This window comes from Pseudorasbora parva, chromosome 23 (assembly GCF_024679245.1).
Source record: "Pseudorasbora parva isolate DD20220531a chromosome 23, ASM2467924v1, whole genome shotgun sequence".
Taxonomy (NCBI): Eukaryota; Metazoa; Chordata; class Actinopteri; order Cypriniformes; family Gobionidae; genus Pseudorasbora; species Pseudorasbora parva.
Window position 1 is genome coordinate 4,403,301 of NC_090194.1, and position 24,173 is coordinate 4,427,473.

At 39.2% G+C, this 24,173-nt stretch overlaps 1 protein-coding gene across 8 annotated transcripts in view; it reads right to left on the reverse strand.

Annotated features, from left to right (window-relative positions):
• ntm (neurotrimin) overlaps nt 1–7,714 on the reverse strand; it is a 399,798-nt gene extending 392,084 nt beyond the window's left edge. For 4 of the 8 annotated variants that reach the window (XM_067432675.1, XM_067432677.1, XM_067432673.1 and 1 more), the window contains exon 1: nt 7,318–7,713. In XM_067432675.1, coding sequence (XP_067288776.1) covers nt 7,318–7,378 — 61 coding nt within the window. In that variant the 5' untranslated portion in view covers nt 7,379–7,713. Of the gene's footprint in view, nt 1–7,317 lie in introns of all 8 variants that reach the window. The other 4 variants (XM_067432679.1, XM_067432678.1, XM_067432674.1 and 1 more) reach the window with 3 other exon arrangements.
• Nucleotides 7,715–24,173: the final 16,459 nt, after the last annotated feature.

The window sequence follows — 24,173 nt, forward strand, 5'->3', positions numbered from 1 at the left end:
CCATGCCCGTGCTATTTTGAAGTTTCTTAATTTAGTTTTGGAGTCTCCAACAACAAGTTTAAATGCATCAAAGGTCAAAAAACAGTTTAATTTTCTCATAATATACATTGCATATCACAACATTGTTCAATGATTCTCAACCAACTCGACGGATGAATCAGTCTTTCTAAAACTCTAAAGCAGGGCTATTCAAATCTTAACTTGGAGGGCCGATGCGGTGCAGAGTTTAGCTCCAACCCTAATCAAACACACCTGAACATGCTAATCAATGTCTTCAGGATCATTAGAAAATCACAGGTGTGTGTGTTTGATCAGGGTTGGAGCGAAACTCTGCACCGCATTGGCCCTCCAGGGTAAGATTTGAATAGCCCTGCTCTAAAGCCTACTCTGGTCTGATTGGTCAGATGACCCAGGCTGTTGTGATTGGTCTACAGCGTATGGCAGGTATTTCGGAAATAAACGTCCATTAGCATAACTGAACTCCAGCCCTGTCTGGCGACCGGAGGCTTATAGTACACACTTTAAATACAGTAATGAGGACGTCGATTTTACATTAATCCCACTGCGAGCCCAAATTGATGAAACATTGAAGGAACTAGTTATTCAACCCGAACCTTGAGCAGGATGTTTCTCAGTGATGCTACTCAGTTTGAGGTACATTATGAGTGTGAGTGTGTGTGTGTGTGTGTGTGTGTGTGTGTGTGTGTGTGTGTGTGTGTGTGTGTGTGTATGTAGCCAAGCACTAATGTGAATGACTGATGGAACATTAAAGTTTGCAAAACAAATCTTGCTCCACCCTTTAACTTTACTCAAAGTAGTAAGAATTACAGACAATCTGCATGAATAGAATAAGTTTTAGGTAATACTGCAGCCCACAGCTGATTTACAGTAGTATTTCAGTACAGTAATAACATGAGTTAGCCTGATATCGTTACAATATGAAACACAATAAACACACTGTAGAGTACAGCCTCTTCTTGAATGATGCTATCCAGTATCAGTTTTCCCTGAAGTCTGCATTCAAAATAAGACAAAATAAGTGAAAGAGTTTGAAATTGCCACATTATTAATAATGCTGCAAGATCTGTTTAGAAGCATTCAAGTTCGGTGTCAAATTCTCTGTCATAAGCCAAATATATCAGATCAAACAGCACTGATGTGAATACAGGATATTCACCATGGATTCGATGTAGCGACACTGTCACTAACTGTAAGGTATTGTGGCAGAAATAGTTGAAATGGGGTAAAATTCAAGCATTTACATTTACATTTATGCATTTAGCAAACGCTTTTATCCAAAGTGACTTACAACTCAGGCAGGAAGTGATCCGTCAGGAAGAGGCAAAGAAACGCAAAAAAAAATGCCTTAAATACCAAGATATGTATACTTCTCAGAGTGGCAAAAACCAGAAAAAGGGAAGAAGAAAAGAAAAAAGAGGAGGAATAGTTTAGAGTTTATTATTTTTATGGCAATTTTCAAGGACATTAAAGTGCTTCACACTTTTCCAGCACTTCAAAATATTATCCAATTTAAATGTCAAATTCAATTTATTTATCTTTTTTTTGCTCCTTAGTGGTGAGTGAAGGTGGTAGAATCCAGCTCTTAGTTGCTGTTGTTTTTTGTCAGAACTTCATGTCACAAGTGCGCATTTCACAAATCTCACAAAGGTAGAACATTCACAAAAATAATTCTTTACACTTTTTTAGTCTTTTATTTTAATGTCTTAGTTTCTGCATGCTCTAACTGGTGACATTGTTTCAAATCATGAACCTGGTGCCATATTCACAAAACATCTTAAAGGGCCACTGAAGTGCATTGAAACGCGGCGCATTATTCAATGTGTTGACGTGATTTCCCCTGAAACGGCTCCAGCTGTTAGCAGCTCCTCCCCTTTTTTGAAACAGCCAATAGCGTTTCGTTAATATACAGTTTGACTAGAGCACAAGAGCGGACCTTCTCTCTCTGTTTGGTAAAGCCAGTTTCCTCTAACACTGTTTACCATCATAATCTCCTCCATATCGCTTTGAAATGCAGCATTCTGTGCAGAATTCAAATGGGTCGATATGTTTGTTGTCTGCACCGACTCGCGCATAAGATTCGCGCTGCACTCTCGTGTCTGTAGTCTAAATTTAGACCAGAGCCGTTGGGGTGTGTGCGCTGCTGCGGTGTGTAAAACTAACGTGAAAACAGACTTCATTCGCCTCAAATAAAAGCATATTTACACTGAATCGTTTCCTATGACATATATAGTGTGCTATGTGCCTTTCACCATGTAGAAATTAGTAAATTGTGTGACCAACTGACCGATTTCAGCTTTAGCAGTGTAGGGGGCGGGCTTTAGATTCTAGAGCGCATTCTGATTGGATAGGAAGATTTGACGAGAAGGTGAAGTCTGTGATGATGTCACCAAAATCTGAGATTCGTTTTAACTGAAGTGGGAGACTGTACATTTTAAAGACTTATATCTCCTAAATGCAAATTTTGTCAAAGTTTTGGAACATACCAGCTTATTCATAACTTTAATGCTAACACAGTCATACTAAAAGCTAAAAAAATAAAAATTGATTTCAGTGGACCTTTAAGGCTAAAAGTACTCCTAACTTGCCTATTTAGGAGAAACTCTTAAAAAGAATGGGCGTGTCAGTCCTAATTTTAGGACCCCTAAATGTTTGCTTTAAGAGTATTTAACAAAGGATTTTAGCACTAAAACTAGCTCCTAAATCCACAAAATGCTAGGAGTAGTTAAGAGGACTCCTACGTCACTATAAGACCAAATCACTAAACAATCCTAATGGATGTTGCTTCAATCTGCCCAAAGACACTACAAAATTGAGGCAATAGTGATAATTAATGTATCTTTAATAATAAAACAAAATATCAGATTACCTGTGGTAGTTGTTTTTACGAGTTCACACTTGACAAATGATTGAATAAAGTAAAACAATACAAAGCATATTCATGAGGCGCTGTCCGAGGGGATCGAGGGTGAATTTAGCCCAAACCCAGAGTTCTGCCCCGTGAGGAACGTGGTGGCGGAGGGATGCAGGAAACTGTGGAGGTAACTCATGTTAGGTGAGTCGTAGGGCTGTAACGATACACCAAACCCACGATTCGGTTCGTATCACGATTTTTGACCCACGGTACGATACAAACCTCGATATGGGGGGGACAAAACAGTTTTATTCTGTACAGTATTCTGTAGCCTATTTTGCCGTCAATACCATGTATCTGTATGGTCAATAGGCTACTGCCGACATTTTCTTTGCGGTACCAATAGGCAATATATATTTAACATGAAGTATAGGGCCTCCTGTACATCAATACCAACAGAAGCGCCGCGTCAGACACGCTTCTGGTGTGCAAAGAAAGAGAAAACGCCACGCAGCCGCCCCGCGGATGACACGCAACAGAAACGCCACGCTCACACCACGTTGCCAGCCGGTTGGGGAAGCTTCTTGAAACACTTAAGGCAAATTGTGTGGGTCTTGTCAACTACACGATTGCCAGCCTTGTTCTCCACCGGGTAGCTGAAATGTTGCCATACTGCTGACTTAAAAGTTGGACCTGGACAGGAAGGATAATTCTGGGAGTTGAAAGGGGTGTCGCGATTCTGCCTCCTCACATCGCGATACAGGTTCGTGGACCTGCGTATTGCGATTTCGATTTCTTATCGCATATTGTTACAGCCCTAGTGAGTCGGCTTTCGGCTGTGCATATACGTACCTCCTCCCGTGTTGAATAAATAGACCGTTTAAACGTGCTCCTCACAAACTTTACTTAATTTTCAGTTTCGCTTGAATTCTGCAGTCTCTCCAGATGCACACATGCTGTCTGACAATTAGCTGAAAATATTCTAGTTTAATTAGCCTACTTTTCAAAATCTTTATTTAAATATGGCAACAATCTTATTTTAAAATCTTTATTTGAATATAGCAACATGAAACCTTGTTCAACAATTTGTTTCTATAATTAAATCACGTATCTTCAGCACAGTTTGCAATGCAGGCTGCTAATAATATGACGTTTTGACTGTTAGAAATCCACATTTGACAGTAGCAGTAGCTTGAGTTGGTATAATTTATGTTCATTAACAAAATCAGGAACATAAAAATTGTAACAAACTAAAGTAAAATGTACAGATTCTGACTGTTTGAGTTAGGACTCATTGTTTATTAGGGTAACTTTTTCTTTTCCACGCATGACGATGTCAGCTTTCAGAAGCTCTGGTGCTGTAGCTGCGCGCTAGTCATTCTTTAGCTCCGCCCACACGATACGCCTCCAGCCACTCGTTTTTTTTTTTCCGGAAAGACTCGGTACAGCCCATCTTTCTTTTATAAATATAATAAAACTAAAGACTTTTTGGAGATATGAAGGATGCAATACTACTCTGTACTCAAGATTGACATGAGACTGACTGAAACTGAGTGTTTCCCCCCCTCTTAAGGAACACAGGTCGTTTTTTGCCTCTTCCCCCTCTTTTTCACGCTGCATGTAAACACATTAACCTGCTTTCTGTCGGCTTATTAAAGAGCGCATGTGTGATTGATAGGTGAAAAAAATGCAAACTTAGAGCAGATTTAAATTGTATCCAGATGGAGCGAGCTAGCTTTTGCATGAAATAAGGACATCTGTCACAAACGCAAACTCTTTTAAGACCCAGAAAATTATAAAAATGTGCTCTCATCTCATGCAGCAGAAGTAGAACAAGTTCAGTCAAAACACGGCATCTGTAACTGCATGAGAGAATAATCTGAGCCGTAAATTTCCCACTGACACTATAGCAAAGCTTTAACATCACAACTGAAATAACATTTGGAATAGCCTACTCTGAGTCAGATATGGAAATTATTATTTTTGACTTCACTACATGGAAATAACCCGGTTTATTAATAAAGTCATGTAAACACAGTTTACTGGTTTGTACGTGAACAGGGACAACTGCTTATTTCAATAAGCTGATATTTGTGAGTTATCAGCTTACCGGTGTTCATGTAAAATACTCAGTGGTATACAGTAAATACATGGTATGGGGATTTGTTGATCGAAAAGCCTTCTAACTGGATCATTCATGGCACATTACCCATGTTTGTCAATGATGTTGAAATTATCAGCACTGTTTCATCTGATTTAAACTTACCTAAAACTTATCTTAAATCACAGACATGTGTGTTCTTCACTGAATCCAAGTGCTTCTCACTGGATTTCACAACCTGCGTGCCACTCTGGTCTCAAGTCCCATGGAGGAGCTCCAGAAGGATAGAGGAGTGACGACAGTAAAGAATGAGAGAGGGCTAGGGGCCTGTTGCACAAAACTAGGATAAGGGATTAAGCCAGGATATCTTGGTGATCTCGTCATCTGTATGAAAAATTTAGTACACTACTGTCGTGTAAATGTACCCTGAAGGCACACTTACACCAGAACGATAACAATAACGAAAAATAACTGTATATTAGTGGATAAATTGATCCAGGATAACCAAGATATCCTGGCTTAATCCCTTATCCTAGTTTCGTGCAATAGGCTCCAGTTATCCGTGAGGTCTTTACTTTACTTTAGTTGTTGTTTTTGTTGATTTTGTGATGAAAGTTAGCTTTACTGTTCGCCGGTTCCCGCCTCTTTCTTCCCTTATCTTGTTATAGTATGTTGAAAGATATAACTTACCGAAATTAATTATGTCTCATGTAATCGCTCAATCAGAGTTTCAACCAGAGAAAGACTTCATACTTTAGGCTAAGGTAAGATTTACAGTCAAGAAAGCCATTCAATGTCCATAAACTCATAGTCAGTAACAGTGATGTCTTCATTATTTTATGTATTTTTGAAAAAACTGTTATTTAAATGCTTATATTTCACCAACAAACAGCAGTAGAAACAGCTGTTATTAAAAATTTGATATAAAAACAGCCTTGTGCAATTTAAATGTTTAATTGCTTGATTATTTATTTCCTGTTTTTGGCCAAGTGCATCCTGAACATCGTTTTCAGCCCAGTATTTATTTCATTGCATTGTCCCAAACTCTCATTGAACAACGTATCATCAGGGAACAGGTGTCGCTGAAATCATATGATTAAAGTTTACAGTGGTTATTAAAGATTATTATGTGCATGGATAAACCATTGATAATAAATACTGCAAAGTCTGCAATATGCCATTAAATAAATGATTCATTTCAGATCCATTCTGGTGATTTTAAGCGAAGAAGTTCAGCTTAAATCACCTCAGAGAAGTCTGACGTTTCAACAGAACATTAATAACATTTTGATTAGAAATTAAAACAATGTGTGTGTTTGCAATGTAATACATCTAAACTGCATACGTCATAGAATGCATTTAGGGGGGGAAAGGATGAATTTCCATGGGAACAGATTATGGAGTTAAACTCTCAAATCGAATCAAACCGATTGTTGAACGAGCATCGTTCAGGTGAAATGGATTAAAGATTCGATTCAAGCAAATCAAAAATTCTGTCATGAACGTTCCATAGAGAGTTACTGTACAGCGAAAAATCACGATTTCCAGTGAATAACGACTGAATATTCGCGGTTTTTTTCCTCACACAGCTTTGGAAGTACTGAAGTATAGCATACAAGACGTATATAGCCTACTTCTTGACATTCACCCCTATTCATTATCTTTGCCTGGAAAAGACGACCATGACGTTCCTACTTTTCTCTCCTGTATACTTTGTCATAAAACACATGAGGGTGAGAAAATAATGACGGATTTTACAATTTAAGTGAACTATCCCACGTATATGAAATGAGTGCCTCATTTCTTCATCAAATCACGCATCAACAACAACGCACATCTCAAAAGACGCGTCCTCCTGACAGGGCACGTTAAGCACGAGGTCATTTCCTCGGAAGATTAACCCGTCTTAACTCACTGAACACAACTCAGTCTATCTCTGTAACCAACTTAAACCAGTTTATCAGAAAATAAGATGGGAGCTTCTCTCTGAACTCACTCATTACGCTGTTGCGCAGTCACGCAGCTGTGAAACAAGTGCACGCGTTTGGAAAGACGGCGTCCTCTCACCACATCCAGGGCGCTTTTCACAGAACTTTCAAACGCGAATATAAAGTCAACCCATCAGTGCTCAGTCTACAATGCTAAAAACACATCAAAAGCCAGACAGAATTATGCCCATCGTAACAGTTAGAAGCCGCAGAAAACGCCACAGAGTTGATCATTGGTCTGCGAGCGCGTCCAACACGAGACGCGCACAATAATCTCCAAATGAAAGCCAAGCGTTTTCATGCCCAAAAAAACACTTTCCATATAATATTAGAGTCTCCTTAAAGCTTCATCTTACCTTGTTGAATGAAAGCGATGGATATTCCAGTCAGGACGACCCAGTACACGGGATTCTTCATGGCGTCTGGAGCGGATGGAGTGCGCGCGAGGTCTACGCGATTGTTTTCCTTCTTGCAAATACCAATTTGAAAATCCGGAGGAATAAGTGGAAGTGTAGTCCCAGACTCTAAGTAACTGTGAAGTGGACACTCACTCACCTACGCAGGCGCCGAGAAGTCCCTCCTTCAGTGAGGTATTGCTGGAGCTGTTTGGCTAGGCTTCCACAGGATTACAAGAACCTGCTGTCTTCATTTGCTCAAGAAATGTGACTGTGCATTTGAAGTACAGTGCTTGGGTTAGTTCCCAAATAGTGTATTAGCTGGGTATCTTAAGGACGTTTGTTTAATTGCTTAGTCGTTCAATAACCGCAACCCGATCACACATAAATGCGTATAAATAGTACGAGTGTGCAATGTCGTGGTTGTTCAGTTAGTATTTAGCTTTGGTTTTCATTTTCCTGCATGCCCATTGAAATTAATTCACCAACTCGAAATTGGACCTTAATTAATTAATTAACATTTTGTTTCACTGTTTTTTCCACCGTGTCTCGAACTTAAATATTCACAGATATGTCTGCTACAAATCAAAGCAGCACAGAAATGCAATACCTAAACGTGTAAATTAAGATCAATTGCACATAATGCTGTTGTTTAACTCATCCTCGGGCAAACATTTTATTTATTTAATCTGAGTGGTCCAAGACCCTAGGACCTTTGTCATACTTGAACCACACATATATATATATATATATATATATATATATATATATATATATATATATATATATATATATATATATATAGTATTATATAACTGGATTCAGAGTTTTGTGCTAGAAATTTTAAAAAGTAATAAATCCTTCCCTTACGGGGCAGTTTAACCTAATGGATTGTGAGGAATGCTTTACTATAAATAAATAAGTAAATAAAGGCTAAATCCAAAAGGCTTTATCCAAAACAAATACAATGTTGAAATGTACTGAAGAAAATCTGACTTTAGGACCTAGCGGAACAGCTCATTTGCACGATATAGAGTTTCCATATAAATTGCATCTTATATTATTTTTTTTCCCACAAGAGACATCCAATGTGAGATATTTTGAGCTGAATTAAAAGGGTTAAGCATGAAGTTGTCATTTTTAATTTAAGTTAAAGAATGCTTAAAGGGGTACTTCAGCGCTGGGAAGATGAATCTGTATTTAAACTGGGTCATTATTGTAGTAGAAATGTGAAATTATTTTTGAATTTGGTGCTTTCTAGACTGAGAAAAGACAGAACATGTATTTTTGTCTCAGTGGGATGAAAGACTACAAATCCCAGAATGCTTCGCTGCCCTGTGAGGCCATTCCCAAAGCCATACTGGGTTACTGAGAACAGACACTACAATTAAATACTGAACGTGTCTGTTCAATATAACGATCGAGTTGCCGCGTGTGTCTCAGTGTAGTACCCTCACCGCCTGATGAGGGGAGATATAATTATTAACAAAACACAGGACACGGAGCTGCAGCTGCTTCACCATCAGAGTCTGTGTATTGTCTGAATAAACATTTTAAAAGAGTTCAAATATTATTATGTCAATGAATTACAGAGCATCAAGTCACAATATAAGAATACAATCACTTATACTCAGTTTACCTTGACTATTAAGTCCACAAATTAACATATATAATATAATATACATTTATAACAATATTACTCATTTATAAAGTTATACATAGCATCATAAACGTTTTCTTGTGTTTTACACTTGAATAAAAATTGGATTTCCTTTTAAATCACAGTAAACTGCAACTCATAACTCATAACAGTTGCCTTATTTATCTAAAACACATTACATTTGTCATTTCACTCGAAAATCATGCTCTTTCTGAGGCCACATGTTCTCCATCATTAGCATAAAATGCATAACTAGCACATGCAATACAGACGTAACTCGAAGCAAACTTTTACACCCTCTTTAACAGTAACTCATTAACACTTTAAACAACATACTTTACATTCATCGTAATTCTGACATGTAAAGAACACACTCTTATTGAATTTGTGTTTCATACCTGATGAGGGGAGATATAATTATTAACAAAACACAGGACACGGAGCTGCAGCTGCTTCACCATCAGAGTCTGTGTATTGTCTGAGCAGCGCGCCCCCTCCCCCTGCAGGTGAACACTCCCAAGGGAAAAACAATCAAATAATCGATCTATCATTCATTCAAGGCTGAGCAGGGAACATCAATCGTCACAGAACTTAATCCACAATGTAAAATACATTTTTTTCCACATTTATTATGCATTTATTTCTGTAACCACCACACTCTCCCCTTCGAAAATAAATGTCGTCCCGACATTACTCTGTTTAGTGTTTCTTAATTTTTCTTTCTTTAGAGTGAAACTTTTAATTTGTGTATGCACTGCAGATTAACTGTACTTGCTATTCTTCAATAAAGGAATATACTGGACATTAACATAGTCGTTTGACTTCTTCAACTGTGACCTCTTTTCTTCACTCGATTTCAAATCTGTTTAGTATGCATATAAATACACTGGCTGATACTGTGGCACTGGGAAAGTCCATGATGTAGGGTTCTGCATGTCATATGGTGTGGGGTGAAATGATATTGCGTTTGGATGCTGTATGTTATAGCATGCAGGGGTACCAAAGTAATCGTAAGTGAATGTTTTCGGAGGTCTCCGCTCTCTCCTAGGCCGTCTGTACCCCTGTTCTCCTTCACTGCATTCACCTGGGACTGCATGAGTATCTGCTTCATCATCAGGTTGTCCTACAGATTGTTCCTCATTCATCGCATCTCCCTCCTGTTGAGGTAAGCCATCACTCTCTGTTTGGGCTGCTGTTTCATCAGTACTCGTTATCTGTTGGTTAACTTCTCTTCTTTCCCTTTCAGGTTCGCTTGGCTGGACAACAGGTAAGTATAGGTTATCTGATTCACCTTTTTCTTCCACAGGTTGCTGATGCCGAGTAGCAGGTAAGTAATAGTAATGGTCTTCATCATCTTCTTCTTCTGAATTAGACTCATTTCCCTCAACTGGCCTTTGTTCAGTCACTGTCTTCTTTGGCTTTGACTCCCTCTTGAGTTCAACCTCCAATGGTAAGTAATCACAAGACAGTAAGAGATTACGGTGAAGAACACGAGATCTTCCCTTTCCTTGTTCCGGTTTCACTTCATAAATCGGACTCCCTTCTCCCACTTGACGTACTACTGTATGTACAACATCCTCCCAATGATTGCGAAGCTTCCCAGTCCCCCCTCTTGGTGTCAAATTTCGCACTAGGACACGATCTCCAGGGCACAATATGGAACTCCTCACCTTCCCATCATAATTCTTCTTGTTCCTCTCTGCTGACTTCTTCGTTGTCTGTTTGGTAATCTCAAAAGCATCTTGCATTTCTTGCCTCCATCTCTTTACATACTCTTTATAGTCTGTAGTTCCTGTTTCAGAGGTCAAGCCAAACAGCAGATCCACTGGTAACCTTGGGGACCTTCCGAACAGCAAGTAAAATGGGGAAAATCCTGTTACTTCACATCGAGTGCTGTTATATGCAAAGGTGAGTTTGTTTAGACACTCTTTCCAATTGGTTTTCTGTTTTTCTGTCAACGTTTTCAACATCTGGAGTAACGTTCGGTTGAAACGTTCAACCTGACCATTTCCTTGTGGGTGATACGGTGTGGTCCTTGATCCCGCAACTCCACAACTCTTCTTCAACTGTGCAACCAGCTGGTTTTCAAACTCTGCTCCTTGGTCATGGTGAATTCTTTGTGGGAACCCAAACTTCAGAGCATAGTCATTAAACAACTTGTCAACAACAGTTTTAGCCGATTTTGAGGTAGTTGCGTAGGCTTGTGCGAATCGTGTGAAGTGATCAACTACGATTAAGATGTACTCATACCCTCCTTTAGATTTATCCAGGTGTAAGAAGTCAACGGAAACAAGTTCAAATGGGTGAGTAGTGACAATGTTTTGGAGAGGTGCTCTTGTCTCTTTACATGGTTTCTTTTGTTTCAGGCAAGCACAACTTTTGGTCACATAATGATCAACATCATAACTCATTCGTGGCCAATAGAACCTTTCTCTGATTAATGACATTGTCCGATCTAGGCCTTGATGACCCATGTTGTCATGTAATTCTCTCAGCACATGTTGCTTATACTTCGCAGGTAGGAGCAGCTGTGTTCGAGTATTCGTCTTTCTACGAAAGATGCCATCGTCTCCCAAGAAAAGTTTGTCCCAACTTCGCAGTAAACATTTACTTTGTGTACTCAAGGTCTTAAACAGATGTCCTGTTGGCTTTTTGTCAGACAACTTAAACTGTAAAACGGGTCCAATGTGTTCATCATTTCTTTGTGCTTGTCTGATCTCATCCACGGGCAATGGCTGTTCGGATGTTTGGGCCTCATCAAAAGAAATCATGGCAGTCCAGAAGAGGTTGGAATGCGGTGCCTCTACTGCTTGGATGGTCGCTTCAACACTGTCAGATGGTAATTCCTCTGTACACACTTCCATTATAGTCTCCATGTCCTCCAGGGGCATTCTGGATAGGCTGTCTGCATCCACATTTTCTTTACCTGGCCTGTATTTGATGTTAAAATGAAAATCTGCCAGTTCTGCCACCCATCTACATCCCGTTGCATTTAGCTTTGCACTGGTCAAAACATAGGTGAGCGGATTATTATCACTATACACCGTGAATGTGGGGGCATAGTACAAATAATCCTTAAATTTTTCGGTGACAGCCCATTTTAAGGCCAAGAACTCCAGTTTGCCTGAGTGAAGGTGGTACTTCTTTTCTGCAGCTGTCAACGTTCGGGACCCATACGCGATGACTCTAAGCTTTCCGTCTTGTTTTTGATACAACACAGCTCCAAGTCCCTGATTTGAAGCGTCGGTATGAAGTACGAACGGCTGTGAGAAATCAGGAAATGCAAGAACAGGTGGCTCAACCAGACAGTCTATCAGTCCCTCCAGTATCTCTTGGTGCTTGTCCGTCCATACAATTGGTGTCTGAGAAGGTACTCCCCTTTTCTTTCCTTTCCACTTCTCTTTGTTTGTCTCAGTTTGTTTCAGCAAGTCGTACAAGGGTCCCGCAATCCGGGAGAAATCTTTTATATACTGTCGATAGTAACTCAACAGGCCCATGACTGCCCTCAGTTGCCCAACTGTACTAGGTCTCTTCTCTTTCAAATTTGTCACAGCAGCTGTATCGGCCGGATCCATCTTGCTCCCTTCTGCAGACACAATCCTCCCAAGGTACCTCACTTCACACTTGAATAGTTCACATTTACTAGGCTTTAACTTTATTCCATACTGCCTCAATCTTTGCAAGACTTTTCTCACATCCTCGACGTGATGTTCAAAGGTGTTACTGAAAACTAACGTGTCATCCAGATAGGGAACGCAGATGTTATCCCTTAGCTCATCCAGGCACTCCTCCATGCAGCGCTGAAAAGCCGAAGGAGCATTCATCAGGCCAAAAGGTATCCTGATCCACTCATACAAGCCCCACGGTGTTACAAAGGCTGTTAATGGTCGACTCTCCTTAGCCATGAAGCCCTGATGATACGCTTTTCCTTGGTCAAGAAGCGAAAACCAGGAGTTTCCCCCCAAACTGTCCATTATGTCTTGCACACGGGGAATGGGTTGTCGATCAGGATGAGTTTTACGGTTTAGCTGTCTGTAATCAATGCACAACCGTAAGCTGCCGTCTTTTTTTCGGACGCATACAACAGGTGAGGCATAGGGTGAGTTTGATTTCTGCACCCATCCTTGTGCAATGAGATCATGCAGGTAGTTTTTCATTTCTTGGTAGAGAGGTTTTGGCACTGACTGGTAAGTGCGTGCAACAGGAGTGGTGTCTTTTAGTGAAATGGCTAGATGCAGCTTTTCGATGCAACCTATGTCATTCTCAGATTTTGAGAATGAAGCTGCTTCCTCTTTTAACATTTGTTGGACAATCTGTTTTTCAGGCTCGCTGAGATGGCTCAAGTCAACTGGCGGAACCCATGTGATGTCGGCGGTATGGCTGGTTTCAGTCTTTATTTGGTTGACCATCACAGAAGTTAAACCAGGTCCTTCACAGGCTGCAGTTGGGTACACAGCCTGCACTGGTTGCACTGTTCCTATGACCGTCTTGCCCGCTAACATGAGGTCATGATCTGTAGGGTTCTGTACACTGACGATGATGTGTGGAGAAGTATGTTGCTGCAGTGTCACGATCGTCTCACAGAACTCCAACCCCTCTACCCATTGTGGGTTAACATCAGGCTCAAAAAGAAGCAATATCTCCTTTTCCTTTGATCGCTGTGACTGCACTCTGCATTCAATTTGTACCGATGTGTGTTTTGGCACATACACATTTTCCTTTGTTGTTTTGACTATATACTCACATGGTGTCTCGGCATGGACTTGTCTGATGAAAGCTTGGACTGTTTCTGTTGCGATATTATGGCAGACTGTTCTCTTGTACTCACTTGTGATTGGCTGCGTTATTTCCTTGTTGTTCACCATTTGCTCGATCACATTATACCCGATGATAGGATGACCGAGCTGACTACCCCTCATCACTAACACAGGTATAACAAGTTCATCAGTCTCCACTTCATTTGATGCCAAACCAAAAGTCACTTCCATCCACCCCACATAAGGTATGTCCTGTCCGTTTGCTGCCACTAAACGGAGTCCATCAGGTGCGTCAATTACCTCGGCTACATTTCTCAGTCTGATATTTGGTAAGTACTCATTCTTCCACTGCTCATCCACTATACAAACTTGAGATCCTGTATCCCATAATGCATCGACAAGGAGCCCTTGAATGTAACATGGCACTAGACACTGCTTTCCTACAAATGTGGCACGTGTGGACTTGTCGATTTCCTTTTGGTGAACTGAAGAATTCGTGTGTACTCTTGCTGTCTGGTTACATTGTTTCATATGGGCTGTCCAGTGATTCGCTTGACATGCTTTAGAACAATATAATGTTTGCTTACAGGCAGCACATTGTCGCAGTCTAAGGTCAGAACCCGTGACGCCGCACTGTGCACAGCTTTGTGGGGACATTATTGCATAACTGGTCACTCCTCGTCCCGCAGTCGTGACCCCGTCCCGTTTAACGACTGGTCTCTGTACATTGTTGGTCCTTGTGCTCTACAACCAGCCAGAAAATGATCACTACTGCCACACCTATAGCAGTGAGTACAGTACACATCCAGTCCACTCTGCTGACATGCCATACATTTTCTCACACGAGTCGATGGTGGATGGTAACGCTGCGCAGGGAACCACTGTTGCCGTTGGAAAGCATCACCTCTCCTGCCGTACGGCTGCACATAACTATGAGGTGGGTATGCAGATTGAGACAATGGCATGATGGTTTGTTCTCTCACAAGGGCAGAGCACTGTGTGGGTGTGACTTGTGGTTGTCTAATGGACTCTTTAATTTGAGAAACTTCAACACTGAGATCCTTTAGCAGCGCCATTTCTGATCGCATTTCCCTCAACTCACTCAAAATGTCAGACTCTTGTTTCTCTGTGCTTTTCAGACATGGCTTCTTTTCTTTCTTTTCGACAGTGACTTCACTGACCTGTACTGAATGCAGCTTGGGGTGTTGCTGTTGAACTAGAAGCTTCTTCTTGCTTTGACGCTCTGTTTCATTGGAACAAGCAATATTAAGTTTGTCAAAGAGGATTTCATCACTCACATCAATTGCAGTCAAGTAAGGTTGCAGGTCACTTCTGATACTGTCATTTTGTAGGCCAGTGAGGACAGTGTGAAGAAACATGCTCTGCACTAGTTTTGGGTCATACTTCAAGCTGGATTCCGCTTCCTGAGATGCGAACAGGATCTTTTGCCTCAGATCAAGACACCGAACGAGGAAACTTTGTGGGGTCTCTTTACTACTTTGTGCCTCGGATGTGAGCTGTTTGTACAATTCGGTCGCACCTCTTTCTTGATAATGCGCTCTCAGTATACGTCTCAGCACAGGAAGGGTTAAATTTGGTTTTCCCTCCAGGTAACTACGCAGCTGCATGCCTGGTGCAATTGCTCTAATCACTGCATCGACTAGTTCAAGCTCTGAAACTCCCCTGCTCAAGCCATGTTCGATTTGATGGGCCAAACTTGAAAAGGTGAGCTTATCTTTTTGTCCAGGTTCACCTATCTGTCCTGATATCTTGAATTCTCTGTTCCAGGGAGGCATGACTGGTCTGTGTGTAATTAACTGCAGATCTGCACTTGTGTCTGGCTGCATATTTGGACTTTGCAACGTGAAATAACTTTGTATAGTGCTTGCATTCTGTTGTGTACCTGTGTGTTGTGGTGTGTGATTAACTGCTCTCTGTTTTTGCTCTATTAGTTTTTGCAGCGCTAATTGTAATGTGTCAATTTCTTTTTGTAATTTTTCCTGCTCTGTAGTTTCTGCTACGGAATCGGCAGCTACTCTCTTAGAAGTCTTAACTGCGTGTTTTTCGGAATCACCATTTCCATTAACCCCCTGAATTTCACTGATTTTATCTTTTAGACACAAAAGCTCGGCCATACCAGCATCTTCTAGCTCCTCTAATGCCTCTCTCTCAATGTGTTTCACAATCACAGAAATAAGAAATGAGCGACTTTTGCTACTGGCATGTTCACACTCAATCTCTAGGAATTCACACAGTTCAATCAAATTTTCTTGTGAGAGAGCATACACTGCTCCGATCACCTCAAGCTTCAAGTCCTCCAAATGATCCATGGGTTACTCAGTCTTTAGATGTGTGTAAAGTGATATGATAAGTGTCCTTAACCTGGCTGGAATTCTGCAGCACTCCTGGTCTCGAAGATTAACCTTAGATTGCTGGCACTTTCCTTCCTGGCTTGACACGGACACCGAACTTCTTCACTCCACTGATCACCTGGGCTGAGTAGTAGGCTGAATGGCACTGGAAGCGGGCTGTCGTCACTGGAAGCCAACTCGCACTGCATTCATCCTCGCTGGGGCCTCCAAAATGTAGTACCCTCACCGCCTGATGAGGGGAGATATAATTATTAACAAAACACAGGACACGGAGCTGCAGCTGCTTCACCATCAGAGTCTGTGTATTGTCTGAATAAACATTTTAAAAGAGTTCAAATATTATTATGTCAATGAATTACAGAGCATCAAGTCACAATATAAGAATACAATCACTTATACTCAGTTTACCTTGACTATTAAGTCCACAAATTAACATATATAATATAATATACATTTATAACAATATTACTCATTTATAAAGTTATACATAGCATCATAAACGTTTTCTTGTGTTTTACACTTGAATAAAAATTGGATTTCCTTTTAAATCACAGTAAACTGCAACTCATAACTCATAACAGTTGCCTTATTTATCTAAAACACATTACATTTGTCATTTCACTCGAAAATCATGCTCTTTCTGAGGCCACATGTTCTCCATCATTAGCATAAAATGCATAACTAGCACATGCAATACAGACGTAACTCGAAGCAAACTTTTACACCCTCTTTAACAGTAACTCATTAACACTTTAAACAACATACTTTACATTCATCGTAATTCTGACATGTAAAGAACACACTCTTATTGAATTTGTGTTTCATACCTGATGAGGGGAGATATAATTATTAACAAAACACAGGACACGGAGCTGCAGCTGCTTCACCATCAGAGTCTGTGTATTGTCTGAGCAGCGCGCCCCCTCCCCCTGCAGGTGAACACTCCCAAGGGAAAAACAATCAAATAATCGATCTATCATTCATTCAAGGCTGAGCAGGGAACATCAATCGTCACAGAACTTAATCCACAATGTAAAATACATTTTTTTCCACATTTATTATGCATTTATTTCTGTAACCACCACACCAGCACTAACTCAGATTAGGAGTCAGATTACATTTAACTTCATAAATGAGCTGATGAGCTCTCGTGATGACATCTGAGGTAATCGCGACCACACTCGCCGCATACATTCACAACGAGTGTTCAGTCTGGTGCGTTTTCAGTTCATGCCTTTGGAAGCTTAACTTTCATAGAAATTAATTTGAGTCAAAACACTTACATTGCTTAGCATCCGTTTAAATGAGTGCCTGTAGCTGAGCTGTGCTGTAAGTGTGATCCCCCGTACGAGTTGAAAACATGCGGAAATGGCTCCCTCTGCTGGCTGTAGTCTTTAGCCTCTGGGCAAACATTCCAAAGATGACGCAAATATCAATTTGCGTCACTGGAGGAATTTTTCCAGAAATAAAATGCATAAATCTTTTGTCTCAGGGGGATATGAGGGGGGAAAGCACAATCATTTGATTATTCTCCAGGGTTTCTACTGATACAAAGCCATATGCTAATTGCTGAAGTAACCCGTTGAATTAGACATATGTATTTATTATTTATTGATCAAATCTAGTAGTTAAAATGTAAATATATATCATTAATTTAAATTGCATAAATAAATAGAGGGAAAAAAAACATTAAATTGAAATGAAATATGCTTTCTGGACAAAAAAAAAAGTATAATTTTAGGGCTTTAGGTCATTTGGAAAGGGAAGGCTGAGGATTAGGGTAGGCCGAAAGCGGCACCCACTCAGATCACTCTCTAAAACACAGCATACAGCAGAGTTTGCAAAGCATCACAAGAGAGAGGAGAGACGTCGGTAAATTACCCCATCTATTAAAGGCCATAACATTACAATAATAATGAACGAACGTAAAAAACTTACAGAGCTCTTATTTGTACCGTCGATAGTATTTCACCGTTGATAGTGTGTGGACATAGAAACGCATAAATCAGAGTGCTAAAAAATGAAAAGTTTTGTATACACACTACAACATTGTTAAAACCGTTTAAGCGATTCCATGAAAATCGCTGTATTATGCATGCCAGGCCAGTAGTTGGCGATGTAATTTTGTAATGAAAACCTACACGCTTACTGAACACATCATCGTTTTCACAAATTCACATTCTTGTATTTAGTTATTGAAGAAACAAAGCTTTTCAAAGTTTTTAATCAATTGAGCTAATTGCTTCACTAAATGATTTATTGTTCCGAAGCATTTGAAATGCCACATGCTGGCGACCCCTGCTGGTCAGAACAGTGTAAATGCAATAAATACTCAGGCCAAACCAAGGGGGTAATCTAGCGCTCGGAAAGCGTTCCTCCCCTAGGGGCTGCCATTGCTAACCAAGCCATCACCTGCTGTTAGCATCCCATTGACTCCCATTCATTTTTGCGTCACTTTGACAGTGAATAACTTTACATCTGAGACGTTTAAAGACTCCATTTGTCCATTGTTTATTTCTAAAGAAACACGACAATGCATAAAAGGCTCCATTACCTTGTATCTTACACTATCGCCCCGTAGAAGCTGTTTTTGTAAAAATAGGCTAACGATTGCGTCATAACCAACGCGACTCTGTCGCACAGTTGAGAAATTACCGTATAGACCTGAGGAGACGCTCGCACGCAATCTTTTACTGTCTATGAGACAGTCAGGGGGACGTGGAGACAGAAAGTCTGATAAAGTCAAGGGAGAAGAATGGAGAGAAGCCCATAGTGAGCCAAAAGCAACGGGAGAAAATATTTAAACAACGGGATTCAGCTTTCACTTTCCACAACTACTAGAAGACCTACAGCTGTCAGACAGGAGGCTCACGTCACTTCTACGTCGTCCAGCTCAGTCTGAGCCTGCGCAGTTCGCTCAGCCATCAGGAAGTAAGTGCTCCTATACTGACATCACTTAACGCCGTAGAAGGCAATGGGATCGCTCCGTCCATTTCTTTTACTGTCTATGGGCCAAACATGCATAAAAACACCTTTTAAAGAAACCTAATCATCTAACAAGTGTCTGTGTGTGTTCTTTTATACATTTTCAGGGTTTGTTTTATTTGTTCTATAGATGGCTCAACTATACAAGCCAATAAGAGACTATTAACTACTATTCCTTTTAATTATACTAATGTCTAATTAAAATGTCCACAAATGTAAAAAACTGATCTGAGTTTGAGTAAAACCCATATACACTTGTTCAATGGTTTGCCACCTGGGGGCGATCTCAGTGAATCTGCATGATTCATGGCTTCACAGATAACTATCTGGACTATCTGGAACTAACACAAATATAACTATTGGGAACAATTGGAAACGTTTCGAAACCCAGCGTGCTGCACACGTCCTGAAAAGTGAAGCCAAAACCACACAAACCCCGCCCCCTCCATGTATAAACTAAAAAAAAATCTAATTACACTACAAATCTTTTTTTTCCAAAGATGTTTTCTGGCATTTTTGGGAGTTTTTTATCATGTTGTTTTAAGTTCAAGTGTTTGTTTTTAAAATAATATAGACATGCCACATATACTGAAATATGTAGGCTATACACTTAAATATTTTGGGGGTTGAATCCTTTCTGTTTATTCATTCCAATCCATTTTACTTAAAGACCTCTGTAGCTCATTTTTAATTGGTTAAACTGACCATGTTACATCTTTTTATGATGCCTATGAGAGACATCAGAAGGACATTCAAAAAATTACATGACTCTCTACTGCCAATTGGTGAATCAAATAAACAAGTGCTGGCCTACTTCCAAGAGCCATTAATACAATTTAAAAACATGCACACAGTTCCTCGTGTCAGCAAAACACTCAAAAAAAAAAGGCCAGCATGATCCACTTTAGAGAAGCACTATAATTAATTTTATTTTTTTAGGCATGGAGCACCACTTCAGAAACAGGTTGAAAAAATTCTAAATATTTTGTGGTCATTGCATTTTGTTGTAATTGTTTGGCGTTCAAAAGGTGAACATAAATGAATCATGTAATATTTGCTTTCTGTTGCTCTTCCTTGAAGACCTTAGCAGGTGAGTTGCTGTTAAATTTGGCTTTGAATGTGAATGTGAAAAACCATTAACCAGTTCAGTGAAGTGAAACTGCTTGTCATCTCCAATGTCAATGAAACCACTTACGTCACACGAGGAATAAAAAATAAATAAAAAACCCCAATTCAGAGTCGAAACAGCAAACCATTTGGCAGAAAATTAAGTGTGTGGGAAAAATTGATTATTTGACAATCCTGCTTAACTGAGTATGTCAAGCCATGGTATAAAAATGATTATATTCATTGACATCTCTGACACAAATACACTGCCTGCAACCTTGATAACAAGCTTGAGTCGGTCAGAAAAAGGGGCTAAACTTTGTTACAAGTAAATGAGCATTTGAACCAGAACCAAGTATAAATTAAATAACAAACAAAACATATTCAGTGTGCAAGCAAAAGACGTGCATTTAGCATAGAGACTCGGCTCCAAAACAATGCAAATCCCGCTGCGTAGATGCTAGTTGCTATGCAGTTGGTATTCTCAATGGCTTTTAGAATGTTGCCATGCGGTTGCTAGGGTGTTCTGGGTTGGTGTTTACTAGCGCTACTCAAAAAAGCCTAGAGATATATGGCTCAGCTCCATGCCAGGTTGAAACTGAAGTGACAGAATTTTCCTTCTTCTGACGTATTATCGGATTATCAAAAAATTGAAATATAAGGCCTGGACTTAGTTCTATGCTTTGGTTGTTGATTGGATATTAAGATGGATAGTGGGCACTATTGGGTATTGGCGTTGCACTCAAAAGTGGAGATAGATGACAGATTTAAGCAGATTGAATGATTAGAGAAGTTGTTTCACAAGAGTATTTGGAATATTGTGAGGTCAAACATATGCGCGTAAATTGTTCACAGTACACTGTAAACCCGAATAAGTTTGCCAAACCCAGTTACATAATTTTACGTTAAGAAATTCAGAAAATTCAGAAAAGTTTAAGTAAGCAGAACTGGCTTTTGTACTAATATATTTTATTGTATGCATTGTCGGGGTGTAACACGTCCGGTGCGGTGATGCAATTTTTAACAATCGGCTTGTTTTACGCACAGAACATACTTCAATCCGAGTTCCCACACAAACATATTAAGTATTCTGTCCTTTTTTCCTTTTTCTGTCATAAGCTCTTTAATTTGATGTGACAGATCACTGTATATGCGTGTCAGTTCAGCGTGCGAGTGAACGCGATCATCTCTTCCTAGTCAAAGAATGAACATGAATCAACAGCTGACGGTATGCTGAGGATACATTATAACTGTCTGAAACGTGTCATATATGTGGTGTAGTCGCTCAGTCGTGTACATGTTTGCATACAATATTATTTGAGTGTTGTCTATTATATCTACAAATAAATAGTAAGTTACTGAATTTAGGCTAATTTGCGCCTAATCTGTTTTTATCTTTAAGAAACTTTAAGTTATAATTGAATTAATATAAAGACAGACACAATTTGTTCAGTAAGCACTGTTAAATTAAAAAAAAGCAATTTTATTATTAGTTTTCTCTCCCCTGCGGAATCGTTCCGAACCATGACTTCAAAACCGAGGTACGTACCGAACCGTCAAATTTGTGTACTGTTACACCCCTAATGTATTTTATGATTGCTCTTAACTTGAAATATTTGAGTACGCTAATTCATGCATTTCAGATCTCTGCTTGCTGTAACAAGATAATTCAATAAATGCTAACTTGGCAATAAAAAACACATTACACATAAAAACACATAACCTCCCACTTAACATTAATCTTGCATAATAAAACATTATATAACACTTAATTGTAGCATTTACACTCCCTTTCGAATTTCATGAGCATGCTGGGAAATATAAATCCCAAACCAAGTTAAATATAATTTGGTTTAAATTAAATTAAACAAGTTCATAAAACTCAAAACAATGAAAGTTGTCCGTTTTTGTCCGTTTTTTAGTGAACTCAAAAAAAGAAAGTTCTATACACTGTAAAAAAAAAATACGATCAGTAAGTTATGAAAATATTTTATATTGCTTTAATTTGATTTATATTAATTTATACAAGATTCAACTATTTTAAGTCAGTTTATTGTAATTTAAGTTGAAACACTTTACATTCAAGTTTAAAGCTACTCAGTTGGGTAACACATTATGTTTGTTTAACTTAATTGATTTATGTGGAACCGATGCACATGATTAAATCATTTGAATCCAGCACACCTTTTTTCAGTGCAGTAACTTGTTTTACAGTGTATACTTATAAAAGTTCATTTGATTAAGCTAATTTGTTTAATTTAAGTTTACCCTACTCAAAACAAATAATTATTTTAAGCATTCGTGTTTAATCTATAACATGCATTTGAATAGATAGAATGCCAACATGCAAGTCTATTGAATTTTTTTCACCTGTTTTGAGTGAAAAATGTATGTCTGATTGCTTTGAGAAGTAACAGTGAACCTTGGTGTGTTGTGTTTAGCAAAAACAGTCCACAACTGATTAAACTGTATACTAACTCTAGCATTAATCAAACGTGGTTGATTTTCGTTTCAGCCCTGCGTCGGTTGCTTGTTGTGTTCTTATCAGTCCAAATAAATTGGTTTCTTACTGGCACTGCAGACTGGCAGCATATCCCTGAATTGTTGCCCAAGGGAAAGCCGTTGCTTGATATAACCAGAGATCAGGAAGAGTCAGTTAATCTACAGCAACCAAACAGCAATGTTAGAACGCTCTGAGAGTTTCAGCTCTCTAGATGAGTCTGTCCTGCACTTTCGCCTGTTGACAGAAAAGACCATAAGACCGGAGCACTGTGAGACTATGCTTAGAGAAATGAAAGACTCTGCGAGACAAGAGTAAGTGTATAAGAACTCTATGTAGGAGAGGGTTTCGGGTGCCAGGCCATTTGAGAGTCCGGCACTGGGACAGTTAGACTCTCAGCTAAGAGAGTCACCTTGCTCACTCTGTGATCCTTTAAATCACTGCTGTCCCGGCTGACCTGAGGACAGCCTGAAGTGCATTAGCTAGAGTGAATGACAGATACATTAGTCAGCGAATTCTTCAGATGTGCTACAGCTCCATCAAATAAGCTTCATGCCTTTATTTTGTCTGTCAGGGCAGTTGAGCAGATACCCTAAGCTGTGCTTTTCAATGTCTGTGCCATCAATAAATATCCGCACTTTAATTTATCATATGCTAACGACATGAAGGTTGTTCCAAAAGGCAGGCCACTTAATTATGCTGTCTAGCTGTTTTGCCCAAATTTGAGATATTGCTTAAAGGTTTTGTCAAAAGTCAGTCCTAGAATGGATGGCGATGAGCTTCTGTAAGTGGAACAAATTAATGTTCAATGTCAGACAACACAAGAGTAATTTTGATTATAAATATAAGGTGCTTGTTTTCAATTCAGTACATTTAAAAATGCTTATTTTAGGCATTATTTAATTTTCTTTTATGTTTGTGAGAATATATATTATAGTATAAAGATAGATTAATAGTTAGAGATGATCTATCAGATAGATAGATAGATAGATAGATAGATAGATAGATAGATAGATAGATAGATAGATAGATAGATAGATAGATAGATAGATAGATAGATAGATAGATAGATAGATAGATAGATAGATAGATAGATAGATAGATGGATGGATGGATGGATGCATGGATGGATGGATGGATGGATGGATGGATGGATAGATGATAGATAGATAGATAGATAGATAGATAGATAGATAGATAGATAGATAGATAGATAGATAGATAGATAGATAGATAGATAGATAGATAGATAGATAGATAGATAGATAGATAGATAGATAGATAAAGAATCAAATGCATTCTATATTGATATTTTCAGTATTAATTCAAAAACTAATCCCACTATCAAAACAAGCAGCTGTGAAATTATATTTCAACGCAATATATGAATAATGAGGTAATGGATCTTGCTGTCAAGAAATCATAATTCCTTCAGG